The sequence below is a fragment of the Cyprinodon tularosa genome, unplaced genomic scaffold, assembly GCF_016077235.1.
Source record: "Cyprinodon tularosa strain WSP-4 unplaced genomic scaffold, ASM1607723v1 ctg112, whole genome shotgun sequence".
Taxonomy (NCBI): Eukaryota; Metazoa; Chordata; class Actinopteri; order Cyprinodontiformes; family Cyprinodontidae; genus Cyprinodon; species Cyprinodon tularosa.
In genome coordinates, this window is record NW_024037916.1 from 605,536 (window position 1) to 630,020 (window position 24,485).

The 24,485-nt window shown below is 38.4% G+C and overlaps 1 protein-coding gene across 3 annotated transcripts; it reads left to right on the forward strand.

The window, feature by feature from the left end:
• The first annotated feature begins 3,199 nt into the window (after positions 1-3,199).
• On the forward strand, positions 3,200-22,799 carry malt1 (MALT paracaspase 1). 3 transcript variants are annotated; one of them, XM_038299689.1, is made up of 17 exons: positions 3,200-3,491; positions 4,186-4,352; positions 5,336-5,457; positions 8,344-8,491; positions 8,620-8,798; positions 8,886-8,982; positions 9,077-9,124; positions 10,602-10,625; positions 10,709-10,753; positions 15,715-15,918; positions 16,147-16,324; positions 17,901-17,972; positions 18,062-18,189; positions 18,408-18,557; positions 19,528-19,685; positions 19,782-19,907; positions 21,998-22,799. In XM_038299689.1, the coding sequence occupies exons 1-17, from the start codon at positions 3,343-3,345 to the stop codon at positions 22,481-22,483; spliced, it is 2,481 nt and encodes an 826-aa protein (XP_038155617.1). In that variant the 5' UTR covers positions 3,200-3,342; the 3' UTR covers positions 22,484-22,799. The 3 variants fall into 3 exon arrangements, with proteins under 3 accessions (XP_038155617.1, XP_038155626.1, XP_038155634.1); XM_038299706.1 differs by having other exon boundaries at positions 3,332-3,491; positions 4,152-4,352; XM_038299698.1 differs by lacking the exon at positions 9,077-9,124.
• The last annotated feature ends 1,686 nt before the right edge of the window (positions 22,800-24,485 follow it).

A 24,485-nucleotide genomic window follows, 5' to 3' on the forward strand; every position in this document is an offset into this window, starting at 1 on the left:
ATTTAAGTGTGAAGGAAGGTGGTGGAGGAATGGTGATGAGGGCTTGATTGGCAGCGCACCTTAGCGTCATTGAGTAAACCATGACCTCTTTGTGTGCACATATTTTTTCAAGAGCCAACCTTTGGTTAGTATTGTGTCATCAATGAGAACCGAAGTACTGTTCAGATAAAGAGTACCCAAGGTTCTCCACTGGGATTTTAGACACTGATAAACAGATAATTAATCCTGTGGTTGGTTTTACAAGCTGTTAAACCATAGGTATTGCTTCATAAAAATATTTTGGAATGTATTTTTGTAAATTTTGATTTATTCTATTTTCATTACCTGGAATATCTCAGACTATTTTTACTATGTAATAACATAGAATGGAAAGATGCACATGTAGTATGAAAAATATATGTTGTTTGTAGTATGTAGTATGTTAAAATATACTTGATCAATTAAAAAAAACTTGGTTTCATCTCAACAGAACTTTTTTTTTTTCTGACAATATTATTTTCTTATTTTTTTTTTGGTCAGTGAAGCATCCTTCTAGTCAGCAGGTCATGTAGACACTGGTGTGTTTCCTCGAATCTCCAAGCAGCCAAAACACAACCTTTACTGACCAGGTTGTGAGTGAAAACTGATGTCTGCTTTTTGCATACACACACAAGACGTAAGTCAACATTTAAAAGTGCAGCTGTAAATAAACTTTCCAGCAATAAACAACTAGGAAACTTGACTCATCAACATGAAGGTCTCTTACTCTGTGGGCATAGCAGCGTTAATCCAAATACCACCGAACAAGAAACCAGATTAAACAGAGATATTTTTCAGTTTGTGCTTCAAAATTAAATGATGTTTTTTATTGAATTTCAAACTGTTATTTCAAAATCTTTTCTAAGCATTTAAATTATTTTATTTCAAATTGTAGATTTTTTTTTTATTTACTTCTTGTCTAACTTTGAAATGACTGATCCTGTTTCCAAAAACAATCCCTTTACGTAACGTACTGTTTGTTTAATTTAGTAACTAAAAAGGTTGTTACTTAGATTTCTGTATGGATTTTAAACATGTGTATTTTAACCTGAATTCTTAATTATTGTCCCTACAGGGTTACAATTGTATTTTTTTTATTTTTAATATGAAATGTGAGATCAAAGATTCCTTCCTAAGTCTTCTCAGTCCAAAGCAGCAAAGAGATATTTAGCCAGCAGGTGAGCGTGAAAAGCAACAAAAATGTAACCTGAACCGACTGAACCCAAGAGACGTTGTAGTTTTCCGCTCACATGCCTGTTAGGGAACAATTTAGTCAATATTGTCTGTGAGATTTCAGAGGAAATTCCGTAAAATTTCAAGATTCAAAATCTTGAAAACCAAAAAATGGTTTTCAAGATTTGAAGACGTTTCGCCACCTCTCCAGGAAGCTTTCTCAATTCAAATGTCTGGATCCGCAGTGAGTTTGAGTCTTATATAGACAACGCCTTGTATCGCTTGGAAACATGCAATGGAAACCGATGAATGGGTCGTTAGTTCCATCGTTAGCCTGTAATATCTGAACCTGTCTATGATTCTAGGGGTCGGTCGTTAAAGGGGGGATTGTCATTAAGGGGGGGATTGTCTCCTGTAATACCTGAAACCTGTCCATGATTGTTAAGGGTTGGTCGTTAAAGAGGTATTGTTTACCGGCTGGAGCGGGTAGGTCCCTCGTTCCTCTGTGATGGGGAGGGGGGTTTGGTGATATCTGGAAGGGATCATGTCTATGATTGAATTGTATGTTTTTGGAAGCTGGAATCTAAGTCCACCACCTCTGTTTAAAGTTGGTTTTTCTCTCTTAACATAGATGGCTTCCTTCACGCCCCTCTCAAACCACCTATTTTCTTTATCCAGAATATGGACATTCTGGTCCTCAAAAGAATGTCCTTTGTCCACAAGGTGTAGGTGTACTGTGGAGTCTTGTCCAGAGGCGGCCGCTCTTCTGTGTTGGGCCATGCGTCTGTGGAGAGGTTGTTTGGTTTCTCCAATATAAAGATCAGAGCATTCCTCACAGCATATACCACTCTGCTCATATTTGGTCTGGGGGTTTTATCTTTCGGATGCACCAACTTTAAACAGAGGTGGTGGACTCAGATTCCAGCTTCCAAAAACATACAATTCAATCTTAGACATGATCCCTTCCAGATATCACCAAACCCCCCACCCCATCACAGAGGAACGAGGGACCTACCCGCTCCAGCCGGTGAACAATACCTCCTTAACGACCGACCAAAAACATTTAACAAAAAAACATTTAAAATAAATAAAAAATAAGAATGAAAACATTCAACAGCCTGTATGTGACAGTCTTCAGTTTGCCAGGCCATTAGTTGCATATAAGTACTTAGAAATCGCAAGTCGGTACTAAGCGTGACACACTTGTTAGGTAGTTAATGACAGGTAAGGAGCATTTAACCAGGGGCGGAGCTAGATGGGGGGCCAGGGGTGGCCATGTCCACCCTTAGCCAATCATTAGCCACCCCTGTGGCCACCCCTACCATTTCCCCCCGCATTTTGAGTTGTATGTGGCAAAAAAATGAAGTCCTCTGCAAGTCATATTGGAGTCATCAGTGAAATCATAGATAACTATTTTAATAAAAACTTATTAAATAATAAATTTGTGTAGATATTAGAACATGTAAATATACATTTTTGGCAGAATAATTATTGATAAAAGTAATGACAATGGAAAAGATGTTTTCCCCAGAACCCAAACCTGAAAGAATTGTATTTATTATACCTTTTATGTAGGAAGCATAGATGTTTAAATATACTTGTCTATTTGTTAGGAAAGGCTGTAGGAAAGTATAGTTTGTCTTTTTAGAAAATATGTATGTTGTGCTCATTAATTTCCAGTTCGATCGGCATAGATTGTGCGTGAGGTTCTGGTGCCTATCCTCTTTTCGGCAACCCTTATAAAAAAATTCTGGCTACGCCTCTGCATTTAGTCTCTCGATTCCGGGTTAATAATTTCGTTATACCATCGATATTATTGAACATGACATGTATTTGATTCCTATTGAATATGATTCAATATAATGTTGTATTTCATGTGTAAACCAGTTAACAAGAATTTTGGAATAACGAATAAAAGCATACGCTTTTGCATCTCGCTGAAGAAACGATCTTTGGCAGCAGCTACCAGCTGAAGCGGGGAACCCCCGCATGGTGCGGGAGGCGGGTCTGTATCATTATGCTGTGTTCCAGGAAGGAAGTCAAACGTTTCTGTGTGAGAAGTTTTTTTTTTTTTCTTCAACTTTCTGCTTCGATGTGAATCGTAAAGTTTAAAAGTAGCGCATAGAAAGCTGGGAGCTACCTGGAGCCAGCATGTCGGACTCTTTGGACAGATCTACGAAGATCCACCTGTTAAAGGAGCCGATTGTAAAGAAACTCTGTGAGGTGTTGGATAAATCCAGCAATAAAGGATGGCGAAAACTTGGAGAGATCGTGGGCAATGATAGGCGCTTTAAAGTCAGGTATGTTGAAAATTACCACTTTACATTTCCCTTAACTACAAACAAACGTGCAGATAAACACTGCGTGTGAGTTTTTGGAAAATTACAAAGAAATAAAAGTCTGAAAAAGAATGAAAAGTTATGATATGTATATATCATGCATTAACAAACCACGTTTTGAACATAAAATGTTGTGGAGGTAGATTAGACACTGCAGTAAAGCATGGTGGTGGCACCTTCATGCTCTGTAGTTTTTATTTTTCAGCTTCACAGTGACTCCAAAATCAGCTAGAAAGTGGTTTTATTGAAACAAAATTAAAGTTTTGGATACATTGCATAGAAAATCATTTTGTCCACATGATGAAAGCTGCAAACACGAGAAAGATGTGTAATCAGATACATCTGGAGAACCTTTGCAAGGCAGGATGAAGAAATACTTTCAAATAAGACAGGTGTGCAGCTTGGTCATTTAAATTTGTGTGTTCTTGTTTGTGTCTAAAGTGAATTACACAATACAATTTATGTCGCTTAAAACAAATCTGACATGATCTGTAGTGGGGTCAGTTTTTTCAGATCACAAAACCTGCCATTTTTATGAGCCGCTGTAAATCCTGTTAATTTTCGCCGGAGTTGCATTTTAATGCAGATAAAAGTTTTTTTTCTGTTATTTCTCCTCATAAGGCATCATTAACAATCAGACCTTGGCTCTCCTCAGCTCGGACGACATGGAGATGTGTTCTCTGAAGGTGCTGGCGGTGGACGGCAGCCCCAGCATGTCGCTGCTGATGCTGATGGGAGACCGAGGATGTACCACGGGTCACCTGATGGACTACCTCCAGACCCTAGGCAACCTCGACGCCCTGCAGTGCCTCAAACCACCAGGTACTGAGAAATATTCCCTAACTTTTAAAGCTGTTTGCTTTATACCAGGGGTCTTCAACGTTTTCCAGGCCCTGGACCCCCAAACGGATGGCGAGATGGAGCGGGGACCCCCTAATTATATAGATTGTATGAAATTGTGTTATATCAAACTGGTCCTATAGTCACTCTATTACAGATAGAGTCATGTAATGAAATTAATTTCGCCCTGGGATTAATAAAGTATTTCCGATTCTGATTCCTGGTTGAGGGAACAGGTGTTGTGAATGAAACGGTGCCCAGCTTGAAAGAGCTCCTGTGTGTCTCTGAATGTGTGCATTGATGATTGAAAGACATCTTCTGCCTCCATTTATCTGTTTACTACAATGTGCTGAATTCATGTTAATGTGTTTTTAAAGACATTTCAATTGGTGGAAAAAATTGCAGGGGGGGAATATGAAAAGAAAAAAAGAAAAAAGTCTAATCAGCCAAAACTTTTGCGACCCCCATGCAGTACCTCCGTGGACCTCCTAGGGGTCGAGGACCCCCTATTGAAGACCTCCCCTTTATACTATTCACACTGAAAAAAATAATGCATCCGCTTTTTTCACAATTTTTTGTGTCCTACCCTGCTAACATGAAACAATTGGGTAAAAGTAACTAAATATGATTAAGTACATGCCAAAAACGGTTGCATTATTTCTTTCAGTGCAGTTTCTCTTTACTGTCTTCATTAAGCTTAAAGAGGAGTTTAGGTCTCATATAGTAGCTAGCAAGTTATGGACAGTATTGCAAACACATGTCTGATAAGAAGACTTACTCAGTCTGGCATTTTTATAGGAGGAAATGAGATAAATGTTCTTAAACATATGTACTGATGCTGGGATCGATAGCAGATAACCATGAAAGTTCTGATGGCAAATGAAACAAAATACTAAATATAATCCCTGTAAAGTCTTTCTTTAAATTAATTCCCATTAATCGTCTCTTTCTTTTTCTCTCCGTAGCTTTGCAGATCGTCATTCAGCCTCAGTCTGTGTCCCTAATATGTGGACGCAATCTACGCCTCAGCTGCCACGCAGTGGGAAAAACTCCAGTCCAGTATCAGTGGTTCAAATCAAGGGAAGAGGTGAGTGGAAACAAACATGGAGGGAAGCTACCATCCCAGTTGACTGTGAGGTAAGAGACATGTGTTGAAGGGAAGTTGAGGAATTCTCATTAGAAGTTGGTATTCCTGTTATCTTTGTTTTAAAAAAGGAGTCATTTATCAAGGAAAGTTGGTCACACAGTATTTTAAGGGTTCTCACGGATACTTAAAAAGTCTTAAAAGGAGTTTAATTTCTCAGTATAAAACTAAGGCCTTCATTGTTATTAAAATGTCCTAAATCAGTCTTAAATACGTCATGAGATTGTTACCGCGTCATAAATAGGATTTTATTTTTTTAATCCATATCAAACATTGAAATTATTGACAATATTTTTTTAAACATTTACCTAACGGCTCTCTGGAACCACCTCGTTCCTTCCAGATAGAGGAACGAATAAAACTATTTTGTGGCCGGACCTTGGGGTGTGGACTTTGAGTAGGGAACAAAACAAAGCTCAGTAGTTGTTAGAAATATATCTGTTATTTGTGTATTATTAGCTTTTTCCAATATGGAAAGTTTTATAAAATCTATAACATTTCTACTGGGCCAGAGAGTAATGATTTATGTTGTTTATGTGTTTATTGGGAACTTGCCTTAACTTTTTATTTCAAGTGACATTAAAAAGGCTTGTATATAACTTGCTTTATGCTGTAGGAAACCTGTTGGTCCGACTTTGAACTGTCAGACAGATTTGATTCTACAAGACTGATATTCTTAGTTCATTCGTGGTTCCTCCCACCAGTGGCTACAAAGCGAGCCCAAATCATCACCCCTCCTCCACTGTGCCCACTCTACATGACATTTTTCCTGATTTGTCATGGAGCATTTGAATGAAGTTATGCAAACTAAATTGTCTTTCCACATTATTTTAGGAAAGTAGGGGGCTGTTTCTGTGCAGCTCTTCTAAACAAGCAAAAGTTGAGGGAAGTTATGAGGGACTATCCTTGGTTGGTGCTGAAATTATCTGATTGTTCAAAAATGAGCTCATACCATTCAGTGGTCTATATCTATTAGTTCTCTCAGCTCCTTTCCACCTTTGTATCACTCACACAAAGACAACTAAAGTGTTACACTGCAGATGATAGCTCTGAGTTTATATGTTATAACTTAACAATAATTTCCCAAAAGTGAACAAATTAGTTTGCTTTGAAATGTCAACCCTTGTATGCAAATCTTGCATAACATCTGGATGCACCTATAGTCCTGTAGAGCCATGCATTCAGGTTCTGCACACTGGCGCCGCTCCTCCATATTCAGAAATTCTATAATTATCCTTCATACACCTCATATGTTTAGTGAATAGGAAACTGATTCTAAAAAAAAGTATGGTGTTGATATTATGTAAAAGCTATCAATATAAGGAGTTGTAGGTAAAATATTACTGATACTGCTGCAGCATTTTAAGCAATGGCATCCTACTTTCTTATATGTGATGCTTTGTGGTTGCTTTAGATTTTGTTTAGTGAACTTTATATAGACGATAAATGCACATTTTCTCTGCTCTGGATATTTGTCACATATTGTGCAACTATATTTACACCAAAATAAAACCTTTGATGAGATATTAACTGAGAATTCTCTTTTGACTTGTATTTTTTAACCATAACTTTGTTTTATCTTATTTTAACTATTCTTATTTAAAACTTTTCTCAATAGATCCATCTTTGCATTGTTATCCCTGAGACATACTGTTGATTGTCAAAAGGCAGCGTTGGTTAAATTTTGCAGTGAGTCACTGCTCATATGTGAAATAACAAACAGGCTTGGGCTTGATCTCCCTTTCATTTCCTAGCACTAAACAAACAACTTAACTTAATATGAATTTCTCCAGATGTGTTGAACTACCAACAAAAATAGTTTAGATAAAGGTTAAAATACAAATTCCAAAATATCTTATTTGTATACAAAGACTAAGTTAAAATGGAAATATGTAATTACAAACAGTAATTAAACAGTTTGACTCAGTAGTTTGAACCATTTGAGCAGCAGCAACATGTTGTGGCCACCTGCTGTTAGATTTATTTGTCAGTCACATTGTTTTGGAGAAATTTTCAACCCACTTTTTAACACATTTTTCATATTTGTTACTTCCCTGCTCTTTTGAGGTCCACAGCATTTTTATGGGGGGTCTTGGGCTTGCTTTGACTGGGTTATTTAGTAACCATAAAAGGTAATAGGATTAAGGTTTTCCTTTCTTTGGTCTTTAGACAGAGTTAATCCTTAGATTACATTAAGGGCGTATGCACAGCTGGAAAACCTAAGTAAACCCTGTGATTATGTAGCTTGTTGGAATTTCCTTTATTGTGGAGGAGCTTTGGTTTGCTCTTATTTGTTTCAGTTTGTTGAGGTTTCTGCACATCTCCCAAAGATCTTACCACAGCATTTTAATCAGGTTGGAGTCTCAGCTTTGACTGGTCCGGTCTTTGATACCTTTGATCTTTTTCAGCTTTTTCTGTCGTAGATTTGTTGATGTGTTTTACGGTAATTGCTAATTAACTGCATCTGGATTTGCACAAGTTTTAGATCACACAGGCACTAGATTTTTGATCACTTTAAGTAGTAAGACTATCATTCGCACTCCAGCCCTGTAGGTGGCAGTGATATGCTTGAAGTGGGTTTGCAGTCACACAGAAGGAAAGAAAGTTGTAGCAAGTGTGCAGATCGATCAATGCAAACTGGAATTTCGCCCTTTATCCTCGCAGCACTAACAGTGAAGTCCCGCCATAATGGACCTTATGGAGTTCTATAGAAGCATTTAAGTCACAGCTGTCTGGGTCTCTACTTGCACTCATTCGTAGAAGAGAAAAAATGAAGTCAACATTTGAAACATGTTTCCAAATAAATGATTTTCCTTTTCCTCACTTCAGGTACCAAACAGCTCATCTCCAGAGCTTCTGATAAGTCCGGTCCAACTGAAGGACGCGGGCTTTTACATCTGCAGGGTGAACTGTGGTGATAGTTGTGAATTCAGCCAATGGGCTCAGGTGGATGTCCTTAATGTTGCCATGTCTTATGGTAAGATATAGAATGATCTTTGAGGATTTTCATTGTGATATTCTTATTTTTTTTCCCATATTACAGTAAAATCCTGTTAATTGTAATTAGATGCACCAAATGATGTATTTTTCCTCCAACATCCCCAGGGCAGAGTTATCAGTCTATAGATGGGCGGCTAAAGTTATCAATCCAGCCTCAGTCCCAGCGACTGCGCGTTGGAGAAGACCTGCAGCTGGAATGTGGTGCTGTGGGCCGGCCGATCCCTCGATACCAGTGGCACAGGAATGGAGTCCCTATCCCAAAAGCCACGAAGAGAAAACTCACGGTGATATTTCTTTTCTCTCTTCTGCATTCTCGCCGCTGCTCTCAGAAATCAGTTCTGCATAACAAAACTAAACATCTGCCTTTTCAGATCCCGCAAGTGATGCAGGATCATCACGGCAGGTATCGCTGTGAGATCAGCAGCAGCACGGAAAGAATCTGGACCAATGAGGTTGATGTTGTGATAGGTATGTTAACATAAGGAAACATTTAGACACTTTATGACGTAGCTCTTAATTGGTGATATCTCAGATTCTGTTTACTTTTGTTCTTGACTGAAAGCACCAAGAATATCTGTCCAGATTTCAGGGGCAATGGAGTGCTCTGAAGGTAGAGTGGAAAACAGGGTACATGGTGCATAAAAACGTCTGACATTAACATTAGCCATGTTTAAAACACTAATGTGTTCCCCTACTTTGCATGTGGGTATTAGTCTGCACTGTCATCTTGTGGATACTAACCTTTCTTTTTAGTTGTTCCTTTTGAACTTAATTTGCATGCATTTGGATTTACGTATAAAACATGATATCTATTTAACACAGTTGGGTGATGATTTTTTCTGTTATCAACGAATCCCATGAAAAGACTAAATCTCTTATTACATTAACCTGATCTAGGATTGTTTTGGAATGGAGTATTTGAACCAAACTGACTGTATGATCTGGTTGAGTTGTCTGTGGAGTGGAATTGTGTAAAAATAATACAAAATATAAATAAACTGAACTGAATTTAATTGAATATTGAAAATGCAGATGATGAAATCCAAGAAGGCAGCCTTGTACTTAAATGTTCAAACTAAAAATCTAAAATCATTATTCTGTAAAAGCATTAAGTTTGAAAATAGAAAACTTGTAAGAATTTTGATATTTATTATAGGTATAGTGTATTGCCTTGCATCCTGTTTAGCTGGCTTCTTTTTGGGTAGAGAGTGTTTTTAGTTGATGTCTTGCTTAAAGGTAAAAATTTATTGAGGCTTTTAGGGAGAAAATAAATTTTTAAGGTCTATAGTTTGGTCTGATTGAAAGAAGATATAGTTTTACTGTCTCATTATCCATTTTAAAAGAGCAGGACTAATCACAGCTCTAATCCTCTGCAAAACAAAAACATATTTGTAAGCTCAATAAGGGCAATTACAAGTTGAAAATATTAATGTTTTTATTTGTTAATTTAAATATGAGTGCACAGATACAATGAAAAATAAGACAAAAAGAAAGACGCATAATATGTGGTACTTGGAAGCTGGAGGGAGCCCCATTTTGCAGAGGTCATTACTTTCCAAGTTACATTTAATGTCAAGTATCGAGTCGATTTTCACATACGGGGTAAAAATGACTTGTCAGGGATCATCAAGTCAAAGTCCACACTTTTGTAATCTGATTTATACTTTTTCTATGCTTTTTAACAATTAAAAAGAGCTAACTAAATGAGAGGGTATAGATTTATGATGCAGCTGAAAACTGGCAAAAAAAATTTAGTTATTGGTGAATTATGAGCATTTTTTTCTTCAGAAATCCCTCCCCATGCTGGTGTGAAACGTATTTACAACTTCTTGAAATATTATTGGAATCATACAGATAAATAGGTTATATTGAATTTAAGCTTTCATGGAATTTGTGTCAATAAATTTCTTTTAAAAACAATCTGTCTTTTTAAAGGTCCTTCTGCTCCCTTTCCTGTATTGCATGAAGATCCTCTTGACTCATTTGATTCCTTATCAGTTATTTTCAGCCTGATTATGTATTTTAAAGCATAGAAAATAACAGAATTTATCTGGTTTTAATCCCTTCTTGTTTTTTTTTGTTTCTAGATGACATTTATGCCATTGGAGGAGGTAAGACGATTAAAACTTTGTCGAGATTTTTCTATTATTTTTCAACTTTTCTTATTTCTATTGTTCTCTTTTTTAAAACGTAGGTTCCTGTGAGCTTTTCCTAAACAGTTTGCCCGAACAACTGTATGGTGAGTGTTTCTTAAAATGTTCTTGTGTAGTTCTGCTTGTTTTGTCTAGAAATTCTTTGTATGTTGTAGATTTATAAATCAGTGGAGTCTTTGTTGTAACTGATATAAGTTTACGTTAAAAACAGAATGAACCCAACTTCAGTTGAACTTAGGAAAAAAAATGTTAGCAGCAAAGAAAACTCATTTCTCAGAAGTGGCTAATGTGCAGAATAACATCAAAGAGCTACAAATGTCAGTATCATCATGTGCTTCCTTCCTCTAGGTTTGTTTTTGTAATGAGGGCTGTTATCAAATTTCTTCAGTATTCGTGATGCATCACTCATGTCATATCCCGCAATTTCAGTGATATTAATATTCCACTTATTCTCTGTGTACTAATATAAAAAGTTATGAATCATTACGTGAAACTAATCAAGCTAAAGAAGAATTTTGATGGTGGACCAGACCTAAATAGTTTCTGTGACATCACCAGTCCATTACAGCAATAGCGATCCAGTAACCTTACATGGTCCTGGACATACAGAAAAAGCTGGAGTTGGTACCCTTCTTTTAATGAAAGAAAAACCCAAAATGGTCTCAGGAATAACTTTATTCTGACAAAAGTAATAAAAGTTCTATGAAAATGAGCAAATAAAATAAATAAAAAAAAAACTAATGAAACTGGACAAAAATGATGGTAACCTTAATTTAATATTTTGTCTCCTAAATATTTGAGGCAGATACTTTTGAGGCTTATCAACATGTAGATTAGCCAATCTACATGTTGATAAGCCACAAATCTTGTGGGAGAATCCTCCTATGGACAGATTAGACACAAATCAACTTCTTGCTAATGGACATTAGCTTTTAGATCACAGACAGAAAAATTAAGCATATAAAGAAAAGAACATCGTCCCTACTGTGAAACATGGAGAAGGCTCTGTTATTCTCTGGGGTTGCTTGCTTCATCTGGCACAGGATGTCCGAATCTCTGCAGGGTTTAATGAAATCTCAAGACTGTTGAGCAACTAGAGAGAAATGGGCTGTCCAGTGTTAGAAAGCTTGGTCTCAGGCACAGGTCATGGGTCTTTAACAGGATAACGACCCAAAACACATCGCTAGAAAAACCCAAGAATGGCTACGAAGAAAACGAGACATTAAGAGGCCATCTACTGTATGAGCCCTGACCTAAATATGATTGAGCATCTTTGAAAGGAGTTTAAGCATGCCAGCTATTTTAGGATTTTGTTTTGAACAATGATGTCCTGCTTGGTTGTCTCTCATTAAGTCCAATTTGCTCAAAAGACAGATGTTGTGATCCGACGCTGATGTTCATTGTGCTTGAAATTCAACTTTAATCTCTTTAAAAAATGTCTGGGCTCTTTTGTTACCATTTATATTATCCATCTCTTTGATCAGTCATCAGTTTTAGCTATAATCCCTTTGATACTAGATTTCTGAATAATATGTGCAACTGTAGTCAAAGGAACTTCAAACTTCTTGGAGATAGTTCTATGGCTTTTACCTTTGACATATTTGTTTATAAATTATTTCTAATCCCCTGAAACAACTCTTTCCTTTGCTCCCTCTGGTTCATGTTGAGTGTGGTACACACCATGTCACAAAACAGCACACTGACTACCTTTAGCCATATAGTATTATATATAGTATGCCCACAGAGTGAATACAAGATTGTAGGGGGGGATCATGGATTTGACACTTTTTAAAACAAAAATCTGAAAAAAAGTAGTAATCTCCTTTACTCTAATTGAAGTGCAGTCCAACCATTTACCCAGAAATCAACTAATTATTGCATAGAGCCCTCCTGTCAGAGGGCATGTAAAGAAAGGTAAGGGCGTGGTGGTGCTGCAGGGTTAAAGCTCCTGAGGGGAGGCCCTAGTCTTTGGCGTGGCTGTCACATATATTTAGCTCCCATCCCTAAATCTTTATTTACTCTCAGCATGCTTTCAAATAAAGGCTACTTGGGCTAAAAAAAAACATATAAAGGTAGGCTAGAACTAACTTGCTAGGGTGTCCAGAATATAATGCTTTAACACTGGAAGATCATATCCTTATTCATCTCTTCAATCCAGATACATGGAAGAGGTAAAATAGAGTGCTTTAGAATCCTTCTCAGGGACACCTTCAAGCAATTGATCCTTGATTAGGAAATAAATCTCTGTAGGTCCAACATTTACACATAAACTCTGTAGATGCATTTAAATATGAAAATATATAACGCTTACACTACAGGATGTTAACAAATGGCAGCTTGGCTTTCCCAGACTGTGATGTCTCGGTCTCAGATAGGTAGCACAAACCTGCTGACACAAACCAGTAGTACGTGATTCCCATTACTTAGTGGAGCAGAAAGTTGGGAGTCATCAGGACTCAGTCAAAGGATCCAGGGAGAAGCAGAACTCGCATAAAAGACAGGCTATAGAACAGTGCGGTTATTCTAACTGGGCTTTCCTCAAAGCAGACCTGAAACCCAAACAGGACCCCAGTCAGTCGACACCTGAAAAAGGAGGAACCAAAACAAGAACCAGACCAGTGGTCATTACATATGTTTCGGAGAAACTGAGGCATTTATTTTCTAATTGTGACATTCCATTGGCTTTTTAACCTCAAAACACATTATGGCAAGGACAGGTTCACGCTAAAGATACAGTTCTTCCCTGGTAATACATCTGGGAAACAAAGCAGCCACCGGCCAAACGTATGGCTCAGCATGGAAGAGCACCATCAGAAAAATATTCACTTATCTACAGTCACTCTTTCAGGGAAGATGTTCTTATCCTGGATGGGGAGGAATGCTCCCTGTCATTTTAACTAGGGCTACAACTAATGATTATTTTGCGCCTCAATTAATCTGTCCATTATTTTTCGATTAATCGATTAATAATCAGATAGCCAAAGTGTCCTTAAAGAAGACTTGTTATGAAGTTAAACCATGTGAAACTAAATGTTTTCCATTTGAGGAGTTCTGGTTAGAGCATATTGACTGACAAAAAATATTTTTTTTAATCTTAAATGCAGAATGTTTATATATTTCGATACAACCTTGGCATAATTACTGCCCTAAGTGGGTTGCTCTGTCAGCTAAAGGCATATTTTAGAATCTCTGTACTCCAGTTAACGATTAATTGATTATTTAATTAGTTGACGATTATGTTCTTTGTCCAAGCTTTTAAACTGAAGTGTCAAAAACTGAGTCTGTTCTTTCAGTTTGTTTTTTAACATTATAAATTACAATAAACCATATTATCCAACCCTGGATCTACAGATAATTTTAGGTTTAGAAAAGGCCTTTCTGTAATTAATATATATTTTTCATGGTCAGACTTGGGCTCCCCTATGTCCTGGGCTTTGGACAATTGATGCATTTGTCCCCCCTGTCGGTGGGCATGTTCATTAGCACAAGTAATTTCTAACATACTTGAAGACTCCCACTGTGTCATCTTTTACACCTGTAGCCTATGCTTGTCTCTAACATGCTTCTTGTAGAATATTTGCAAACCAATAAAACACAGCTGGAATATAATTATAGTATAGAGGTGAAAGTGTTTCTGGAGGCGTTTGCTCGTCCTACTTGATGATTAAGAAGCTTTCATGCACTGATTTCAGATTTTAACAGCTTAAAAATACACATTTCTGGTAGTTTGCAAGGCCATTGCAGGTTATTCCAGCTGAGAGGGTTTCTCTTTTTCCACAGAGACTTTCTCTGTCTTTCTCTCTCTATCTAAACTCTATTAACCTTGACACATTCAAAGCAGAGCATGTGCATTCTTGTTTGAACAAGTTGAAAAGAAAGAAAAACTTCACGTCAGTGTTGTTTAGATAGTTTTTGTTGCTTGATCTTCAAATCTAGAAGTCTGAGAAAAAAGACAACAATCACTGAATCTAAACAGTCTCGATGAGATCTGCATAAACTAATATCTGAATAAGAACTCTTACATATAGCAGGGATGCACAGTAGCTGGAACCAAATTCTGCAAATTCTTCTCTTTTTTCCAGCCATCCACACATGCATGTTTGGTTAATTGGCTTGATATTTGCATGGATGGATTGATGCACAGTTTAATAGGAGCGCTTTACTGTTCTGTATTTATGATAAGTGTTCACTTAAAAACAAAGGTATTTTTTCACTACTCTGAAAACCGAATCAACCTAGATTTTTTTGCCCAGGGGAGAACATGAGAAAGGTTTTGTCTATTCATAGCAGACATAATTAATGTGTTGTATTTTATATCAAATGGCGCAAGATGATTTTCTTTTTAATTTCTGTATTATTTCCACTAGTTTTCTTCTTCTGTCATTGCCTATGTTTTGATATTTTTTCATTGTTTAAAGTAGGGCTGCAATTAATGATTGTTTTGTGAATCCATTAATCTGTTGATTTTGTTTTTCGATTTATAATCGTTAAGAAAAAGTTTCTTAAAGAAGACTTTATACAAAATTAAACCAGATGAAACTCAAACTTTTACACTTGAGGAGGTCTTGATAGAGCGTATTGACAGACAAATTTTTTCTTAAATCTTAAATGCAAAATGTTTTTTTTTTTTACACAATGTTGCTACTCCAGTCAACAATAAATCGAGTATTAAATTCAATAATCGATTAATCACAATTAATCTGATACATTGTTTCAAACCACATAAATGAATAATGTTGCAGACAAAAAAAACAAAAAAAACAAAATAAGAGAGGTCCCTTAACATGTACTAGTAGCAGTGCGAGCTGTTACCGGATGCAAATTCACATTAACATTTCTGGAAACTTCTCTGTTGAGCTGGATGTCATTTTATAATACGGTGGTAAAGACATAGACAGTAACGTCCATGTCTGATTTGAATATGCAGATACATAATAGAAGGGAATATGGAGAGGGGAATAAAGGAAGACTTCCTGTAGAGTTGGACCGTTACGTATTTAAATATGAATGGCTTATGTTAACCTTGTTTTATCTGCTTCCACCCCAGCGACTGACAAAGTGGCCCTGTTGATCGGTAATCTATCGTACCAGAACCACCCGCAGCTCAAGGCGCCCATGGTGGATGTGTACGACCTCACCAATTTGCTGCGACAGCTGAACTTCAAAGTGGTCTCCCTGCTGGACCTCACAGAGTCGGAGATGAGAAACGCTGTGGACGAGTTCCTGCTGCTGCTACATAAGGGAGTTTATGGTGCGCTCTGAATTTTTGTGCTCTGGTTTTCTGACGTGGAAGATTGAAATGTAGAAAACTTGATTTTTGTGCTTTTTTTAATATGTTACAAGATATAAAACTGTAAAGCAATAGGTGGAGCAACCGTTTTAGAACTGATTACTTAATGTAAACAAGTATGAAGAGCTAAAGAACCTTGAGATTGTGTTTCTAGGAAAGCTGACTAAACCCCAGCCTGTCCGTCTTCAGGTCTGCTGTACTACGCCGGCCACGGATACGAGAACTATGGAAACAGCTTCATGGTGCCGGTGGACGCGCCAAACCCGTACCACTCAGCCAACTGCTTGTGTGTGCAGAGCATCCTAAAGCTGATGCAGGAGAAGGAGACGGGCCTGAATGTTTTTCTGCTGGATATGTGCAGGAAAAGGTGATTCTTGCTTTTAAAACATATACTACATCGACTGGGTTTTATTTACATGTCAATGACATGAAGCAATCTGATGGGTTTCCATAGATGGATAAATACCCACTCGATGCATCATGTTAATGAATCCATGAGTTTATCTTTTTGTTAAAAGGCACTTTCGCATAATATAAATAATAAACATTTAAAAGCAAACATAAACTAAAAGTGTTAAATCCAGCTTTATAATGATTATTTACTATATAAAGAGAAGAAAGCTATCAAACCAACGTGGGTCTGTGTAAGAACTAATAATCCGACATTTAAGTAAATTTATGTTAGACTGGTTAATATTAGACGGATAAGTTGTTCTCATACGTGATGTTGTTGATTATTGTTCTCTATGTTAGAAATATTAATTGATCAAGCCATTTCTGTAATGCAACACTACAAAATAAGCAATAAAAATATGTATGAGTCATGCTGCTATGGTTTCAGATCAATATTGGTATCATACAGGAAATTAAAACTTTGCATCACAACAGCCCTTGTCTGTATTTGAGCTCCTCTGAAAAGCCTCTGACTGAAGATTCTCAGGGTTGTCCATACCATAACTCACAGCAGTTTGTTACCGTATTTTCCACACTATGAGGCACACCTTCAATGAATTACCTATTTGAATATTTTTTTCATATATAAGGTGCATAATGCAGCTGTGCAAAAGAAAATATCAATAAAACAGTCAGATAAGAAAGTCAAACTTTATTAATATATTATTTACAATATGACCAACCTTCTTCAGCTGTAAACACACACACACAAAAAAAAAACATGTACATTTAATTTTATCATTTAATTTCTCCAAATTGAACAGTTGGGCTAATACGGGATAAAACATGCCCGGTCGTCATTATTTGAGTCAATGTCGCTGTGTTTTCTGGCAATTCAGTCACAATTCCTGCCTTCCTCCTCCCCTTCCACACCATTGATTCATTAATGTTTAATTCTCTACCTGCTGCTCTATTTTACTGCATTACTGAAAGCATTGAGTTTAAACTCTGCGTCGTACACGTGTCTCTTGGAAGGAGCCATTGTGGGGTCTTAACAGAAAAAATTCCCAATTTGCACCATTTTCTACTTATTCTACTGGAGAAAACGGAGTCGGCGGCTGCTCCCTGTAGTTGCGAGACCTGTTGAAGCTTAATCTTGATCCATATATAGGGTGCACTGGATCGTAAGGTTTTTTGAGAATACAGAAGGCTTTTAGGTGCTCCTTATAGTGCTGAAAATAAGGTATTCAAACCTATTTTAAAGGACAGTAAGTTACAAGCTAGTCGACAGAAGGCCCAGCAGTAATGTTTCTATGCTGTAGGGTTGATTTTGTTTAATGATAATGACTGAGCGACTTGATCTCAGAGGTTTTGACTTTAGTGTTTTTGCTCTTTCTCAACAGTTTCTTTCTCCAAAGTGACCCTAATACTGCTACCAGTGTCACAGATGCCATTAAACATCCTAATATTTAAAATATTTGCAGCTCACACAGTTAATGCATCATTTCAGCTGTATAATTTGTCTCTTTATTGATTCATTTATTTCCCAGGAATATCCACGATGAAAGCACCCCAAACATCGTCCTGAGAGTGACGGCCAACATTGTCTTTGGATATGCAACGTAAGCATTTGAAGCCAATTTGATTAGTGTTTTTCTTTTTGTTCGCCTAATAAGTTTTGAAATCATTCATTCTTTGCGTGGGGTTGCAGGTGCCAGGATGCAGAGGCGTTTGAGCTAAGCTCCACAGGTTTCACCAATGGCGTATTTGTCAAGTTTTTAAAGAAGCGGCTGCTGGATGACGAGAAGATCACAGTGGTGCTTGACAGAGTGGCAGAAGGTGAGAAAAAGAAGGAATCTGTACCAAACAGAAGGATCAAGTTAATGTGGGGTGTTTACTAACTGATAAACGGTGGGTTTTCTCACATCGTTATATAAGCAGGATTTATACACTTGTGTGGTTTACTTTAGAACCAAGAAAAATTCCATAGGAATGCTGTTGCTGTTTCCCTGTGAAGTAATTTCTGAATCGCTGACATGGGATGTTTTTGGGTCCAGACATGGGTCAGTTTGATGCGACGAAGGGTAAGCAGGCTCTGGAGATCCGCAGCAGCTTATCAGAGAGGAGAGCATTGACCGATCCTATTCTGCCCGGCGACAGCCCAGATGTTGTTCACGCACACAGCCACCAGTGGGCAAAGGCTCACGGTAAGTTTTGGGAACGTTTCTGATCATTTATTCATCAATCAAGCCTTAACGTCATACATTGTGGATCGGCATGACTCGCCTAGTGGGATCATCAATAGTTGTCATCAATTTGGGGGGGGGGGGGGGGTTGGAAATGTGATTCTTTTACTCCCCAACTGTTTAGAGGAGTTGTTTGTTTCTCAGCTTTTTATACCAACCATTAATCAGTTTTTAATCCTCTTAGGGTTGTTTTTTTTTATTATTTGCTACAACTTATTATTTAAAGTAGGGCAGAAACAGTTATTTTGATTAATTGTGATTAATCATCAACTAATTTAGTAATCGATTAATTATTAACTGGAGTATAGAGACTCTAAAACATGCCTTTAGCTGACAGAGCAACCCAGTTAGAGCAGTAATTATTATATAAAAATAATTCTATAAAAATGTGTAAACTTTTTGCATTTAAGATGATAAGATATCCAGAACTCCTCAAGTGGAAAAGTTTTAGTTTCACCTGGTTTATTTTGTAGAAAATCTTCTTAAAAGAATTTTTGGCCATCCGGTTAACATTGATTAAAAAATAATCGACAGATTAATGAATTTGCAAAATAATCGTTAGTTGCATTCCTAATTTAAAGTAATTTTCCACAAAATTCTCCTTTTCCCATGGTGCTAATAGAGTTCAGGTAATCATATCTTGTAGTAGAGGTTGTTTTACTTTGATGACTGGTCATTATTTTTTATATCTAATAAGTAATCTTGACTTAACTGGCATCACAAACTCAAGGAATAAATTAAACTCAATATGAAGTCTTTGAGGGAATGGTATTTAAGTAGAAATTTTGTTAAAGGTGTTCTCTTTTATGACTACTAGTCTCCATAATTCCTTAAAACTCTTCTATACCAGTAGAAATAAAATGATACACTGAACATTAAGCTAGTTGGGTTTAAAGTCAGTTTTTGATGTAAGTCTGTCTTTTTGTTTCAGAGCTTCCTGAAAGCATGTGCCTCAACTTTGACTGCGGGGCTCAGATCAAGCTGGGCTTTGCTGCAGAGTTTTCCAACGTGCTCGTCATTTACACTCACATCATTAAGAAGCCTGAGGACATGTCCTTCTGCCAGGCTCACGTCACGGACTTTTCTCCGGTCTGCGAGCTGTTTTCTGTCTCATGAGGACAACTTCTTAAAGATATATTGCAATATTTTGAGTTAAAGGGTGAAATTCTTCTGTTCTTACTGCAGGACCTTGATGTGGATCCAAAGGAAATGAACAGAGAGACTCCAGAAGAGACTGGGATCTACTTGCTGTCCAGCAGCCTGCCACAGCACTGCCTCTACACCAGACTCAGCTCGCTGCAGAAGCTCAGGGTAAATTACCTTAAATAACCCTTCAATTTATTTAGAAGGATAAACACTTTTTTTGCTGCACTAAAATTAATTTATTGACATCTGTTAGATATTTGCTTTCAATTCTAGTAACTATTAATAGAAAATTGAAAATCATAGATTCTAACATTTGCCAAGAAACATCTGGCTGGTCCCATAGTAAAGGAAAATGCTCGGTAGACTGATAGGACAATAGTAAACATTTCTGATTAAGAGCTTCATTCCTGCTTTGGTGTGCGAAATTTGCTGTGATCGATAGAAGCAATAATATCTGCTCACTACCAGCATGTTTGGCCACGAGTTGGTGACACAAAGTGCACTTTGGTGTTCTCATCCAAGAAGGCTTCCTCTGAAAGTAAAGGTTTTAAAGTGGGCCGAGTCAAAAAATGGAGTAAAATTTGGATTCAAATTCATTGAAATGACCTTAAGATGGATTCATATGATGTTCATGCTCATACAACCTCCAGTGTCACTTTTAGAATATTTTTGTATGTTGGGGGACTCCACTAACCTGACAACAGCCAGATGCATGTCTCGCTCCGCCTAGCTCCACTCACATACATCTGGGACACCGCCATAGGAATTGCCTTTACTGAAGGCTGGGCCTTATCAAAACTCCTTGCATATGATTGGATAAGCCACTTGTCTGTCATCTTTATCGACGTGCTATTTCAACCACTCACACCGAAGCTAACCCGTGACGCTGTGAGAGCTACGCAGGAAAAAAACAAAACAGAACAGCCGACATCTTGGATATAGCAACAGTGGAATCAGCGCAATGTCGGTAAATGATCAATGTCGTTTGTGCCATGAAAATGTGTGGATAAAAGGCAACATTGTGCACAGCAGACTTATTTTAAAAAAAAGAAGCCAACCAAAAAATTAAAGACGAACGACTTACAGAACTCGCTTCTCCACTACGTCACATGCAGGACACACCCGCCCTGCGTCCTGATTGGCCAGACCATAAATTTGGTTGTGGAAATCACTTTCAATGAGCGGTGTCCCAGATGTATGTGAGTGGAGCTAGGCGGAGCGAGACATGCATCTGGCTGTTGTCAGGTTAGGACTCCACAGCTTAAAAAAAAAAAACAAAGAATTTTAATAATTTGTTGTTCTAATGTTTCCAAGCAATACAAGGCCTGGTCTATATCAAACTCACTGCGGATCCATCCATCCATTATCTTACACGCTTGTCTCAATTGGGGTCGCGAGGGTTGCTGGTGCCTATCTCCAGCTGTCAATGGGCAAGAGGCGGGGTACACCCTGGACAGGTCACCAGTTCATCGCAGGGCAACACAGAGACAAACAGGACAAACAACCATTAACACACTCACACCTAAGGAGAATCTAGAGAAGCCAATTAACCTAACAGTCATGTTTTTGGACTGTGGGAGAAAGCCGGAGTACCCGGAGAGATCCCATGCATGCTCATGGAGAACATGGAGCTCCACGCAGAAAGACCCCGGGCCGGGAATCAAACCCAGAACCTTCTTGCTGCAAGGCAGTTTTGAATTGAGAAAGCTTCCAGGAGGGGAAGCGAAACATCTTCAAACATCTTGGAAACCAAGTCCAGTGGATTGTTTTTTAAACTTTTACGGAATGACTATGACCTGGATGACTGAGAATCTTCATCAGCAATTTTAATAATTCATTGTCAGTTAAGAGAAAGGATTGATGGGAATTATTTGTGACTGTTTCAAACTTATCTTAATGATTTTATCTGTAACTTGTTTGGTAAAATAACAAAGCCATCCATGTCCTAAATACTGGGTTTCTGTGTGAAGGAAACTGAAGATCATGATGTCCATACCTTAATGCATGTGGAATGTCACTGAGCTTGGTTTGCATTACCGCTTTTTCCCCTCAACTAAAATTTAAGTTTTAATTATTTTTTAACTATTCAAAACAATCAACACTTTCAGAAACCCTAAATAACACTACCTTTATTTTTATTGATTTATTCACTTTATTGATCTCACAGTGCAGAAATGTACTCATTGCATAATCACAGTCAGTCTTAACTGATTCTGTTTGAACTAATGTTTCTCTGTTAAACCTTCCTGCTACAGGAGGAGCTGGTTTTCACCGTGTGTCTTCAGGGCACCTTTGCAGCCATGGAGGATGATCCTCCCATATGCTGGACCAAAAGCATCAACATCGGAAAGCCACTGATCGCCCGACTGGACCTCCACCAGGCCGTGCGACGGAACAGCTGCCTGCAGACCTGCATGATGCCCCACAGCCCGTCTCAGAGCCCCTGTCACAGCCCGGGCCCTGAGCGCCACCATCACCTCTATCAGGGGTTGCATCAGGACTACAACCACCTCTCTGCGCAGAATTGCTATCTTGACATTAGCGAGCAAGCTCAGGGGGCCGTGGGAGCCTGCGGCTTCTCCTGCCACGGCCAACTTGGCCAATGTGGCTTTGAGCAATCCTACGAGTCTGATGGACTCCTGAGCTCTCCTGGTAAACTCAGCATCCCCATAGAGACGACGGAGGATATCAACGAGCTGCAAACAGTGTTCATTAACAGCCTGCACCTTCAGCCCCAGTGAAACACAGGCTTCAGTTTCTTTAGTTCTGCTGCTGTTTAAAGGACATTTTTATACCCTTTAATTTCTAAGCATTATTTGTTTTAGCAAGCCTTATTCTATGGAGGAACAGCTCTACCATGTTTAAAAATAAATACATAAATAAATGCTAACATATTTAAAAATACATTTTTATTTTTAAATATGGTGGAGCTGGTCCTCCATATTATTCAGATGTACCTAAGGGTTTTATTTTTAAATGTACTTTAGTAAAATGGCATGGCTTTCTCTGAGACTGAATTATCACATAAAAGCAATAAAATATGTATTTTTGCCTGTGTTTTGCTCAAAAGGATCAAATAATTATAAACTTTTTCCAACAGGCTCTTACACCCTCCATAAGAAGGATCAACCACAAATGAGGAAGAAAAGCCCCACTTTTACAGAGTGCCTTAATCAAGCATTACTGAAGGTTTTACATTTTCAATTGAAAGTTAAGTGGTTGGAAAATACACGCATCTGGGAGTAACAGCTGTCACCTTCTGATGACACTGCTGAGCCACAGACAATACATTGAATCTGCTCAGTGGTTACAGATCAAATTAAATAGGAAATCAAGGCTGCAGAGTCTGTTGAAGAGTAGAGAGACACATAAACCACATTGAGATATTGTTAGAGCAGTTCGGGCTTCTGTTACACCCAGTCTAAATGTGTTGGTATGAGTGAGCGTCATGAAGATATATATACACTATATTGCCAAAAGTATTTGCTCACCCATCCAAATTATTGGAATCAGGTGTTCCAATCACTTCCATGGCCACAGGTGTATAAATTCAAGCACCTAGGCATGCAGACTGTTTTTACAAACATTTGTGAAAGAATGGGTCGCTCTCAGGAGCTCAGTGAATTCCAGCGTGGAACTGTGATAGGATGCCACCTGTGCAACAAATCCAGTCGTGAAATTTCCTCGCTCCTAAATATTCCACAGTCAACTGTCAGCTGTATTATAAGAAAATGGAAGTGTTTGGGAACGACAGCAACTCAGCCACGAAGTGGTAGGCCACGTAAACTGACGGAGCGGGGTCAGCGGATGCTGACGCGCATAGTGCGAAGAGGTCGCCAACTTTCTGCAGAGTCAATCACTGCAGACCTCCAAACTTCATGTGGCCTTCAGATTAGCTCAAGAACAGTGCGCAGAGAGCTTCATGGAATGGGTTTCCATGGTCGAGCAGCTGCATCCAAGCCATACATCACCAAGTGCAATGCAAAGCGTCGGATGCGGTGGTGTAAAGCACGCCGCCACTGGACTCTAGAGCAGTGGAGACGCGTTCTCTGGAGTGACGAATCGCGCTTCTCCATCTGGCAATCTGATGGACGGGTCTGGGTTTGGCGGTTGCCAGGAGAACGGTACTTGTCTGACTGCATTGTGCCAAGTGTAAAGTTTGGTGGAGGGGGGATTATGGTGTGGGGTTGTTTTTCAGGAGCTGGGCTTGGCCCCTTAGTTCCAGTGAAAGGAACTCTGAATGCTTCAGCATACCAAGACATTTTGGACAATTCCATGCTCCCAACTTTGTGGGAACAGTTTGGAGCTGGCCCCTTCCTCTTCCAACATGACTGTGCACCAGTGCACAAAGCAAGGTCCATAAAGACATGGATGACAGAGTCTGGTGTGGATGAACTTGACTGGCCTGCACAGAGTCCTGACCTCAACCCGATAGAACACCTTTGGGATGAATTAGAGCGGAGACTGAGAGGCAGGCCTTCTCGTCCAACATCAGTGTGCGACCTCACAAATGCGCTTCTGGAAGAATGGTCAAAAATTCCCATAAACACACTCCTAAACCTTGTGGACAGCCTTCCCAGAAGAGTTGAAGCTGTTCTAGCTGCAAAGGGTGGACCGACGTCATATTGAACCCTATGGATTAGGAACGGGATGTCACTTAAGCTCATATGTGAGTCAAGGCAGGTGAGCAAATACTTTTGGTAATATAGTGTATATAAGTTAGGTCTTTTAAGCTAATTTTCT

Excerpts from the sequence above, each read along its gene's own strand:
- malt1 (XM_038299689.1), top strand. The coding sequence starts at position 3,343 with ATGTCGGACTCTTTGGACAGATCTACGAAGATCCACCTGTTAAAGGAG. Across the intron at positions 8,492-8,619 it reads TAATGTTGCCATGTCTTATG|GGCAGAGTTATCAGTCTATA; the intron begins GTAAGATATAGA and ends CAACATCCCCAG. Across the intron at positions 17,973-18,061 it reads ATTGTCTTTGGATATGCAAC|GTGCCAGGATGCAGAGGCGT; the intron begins GTAAGCATTTGA and ends GTGGGGTTGCAG.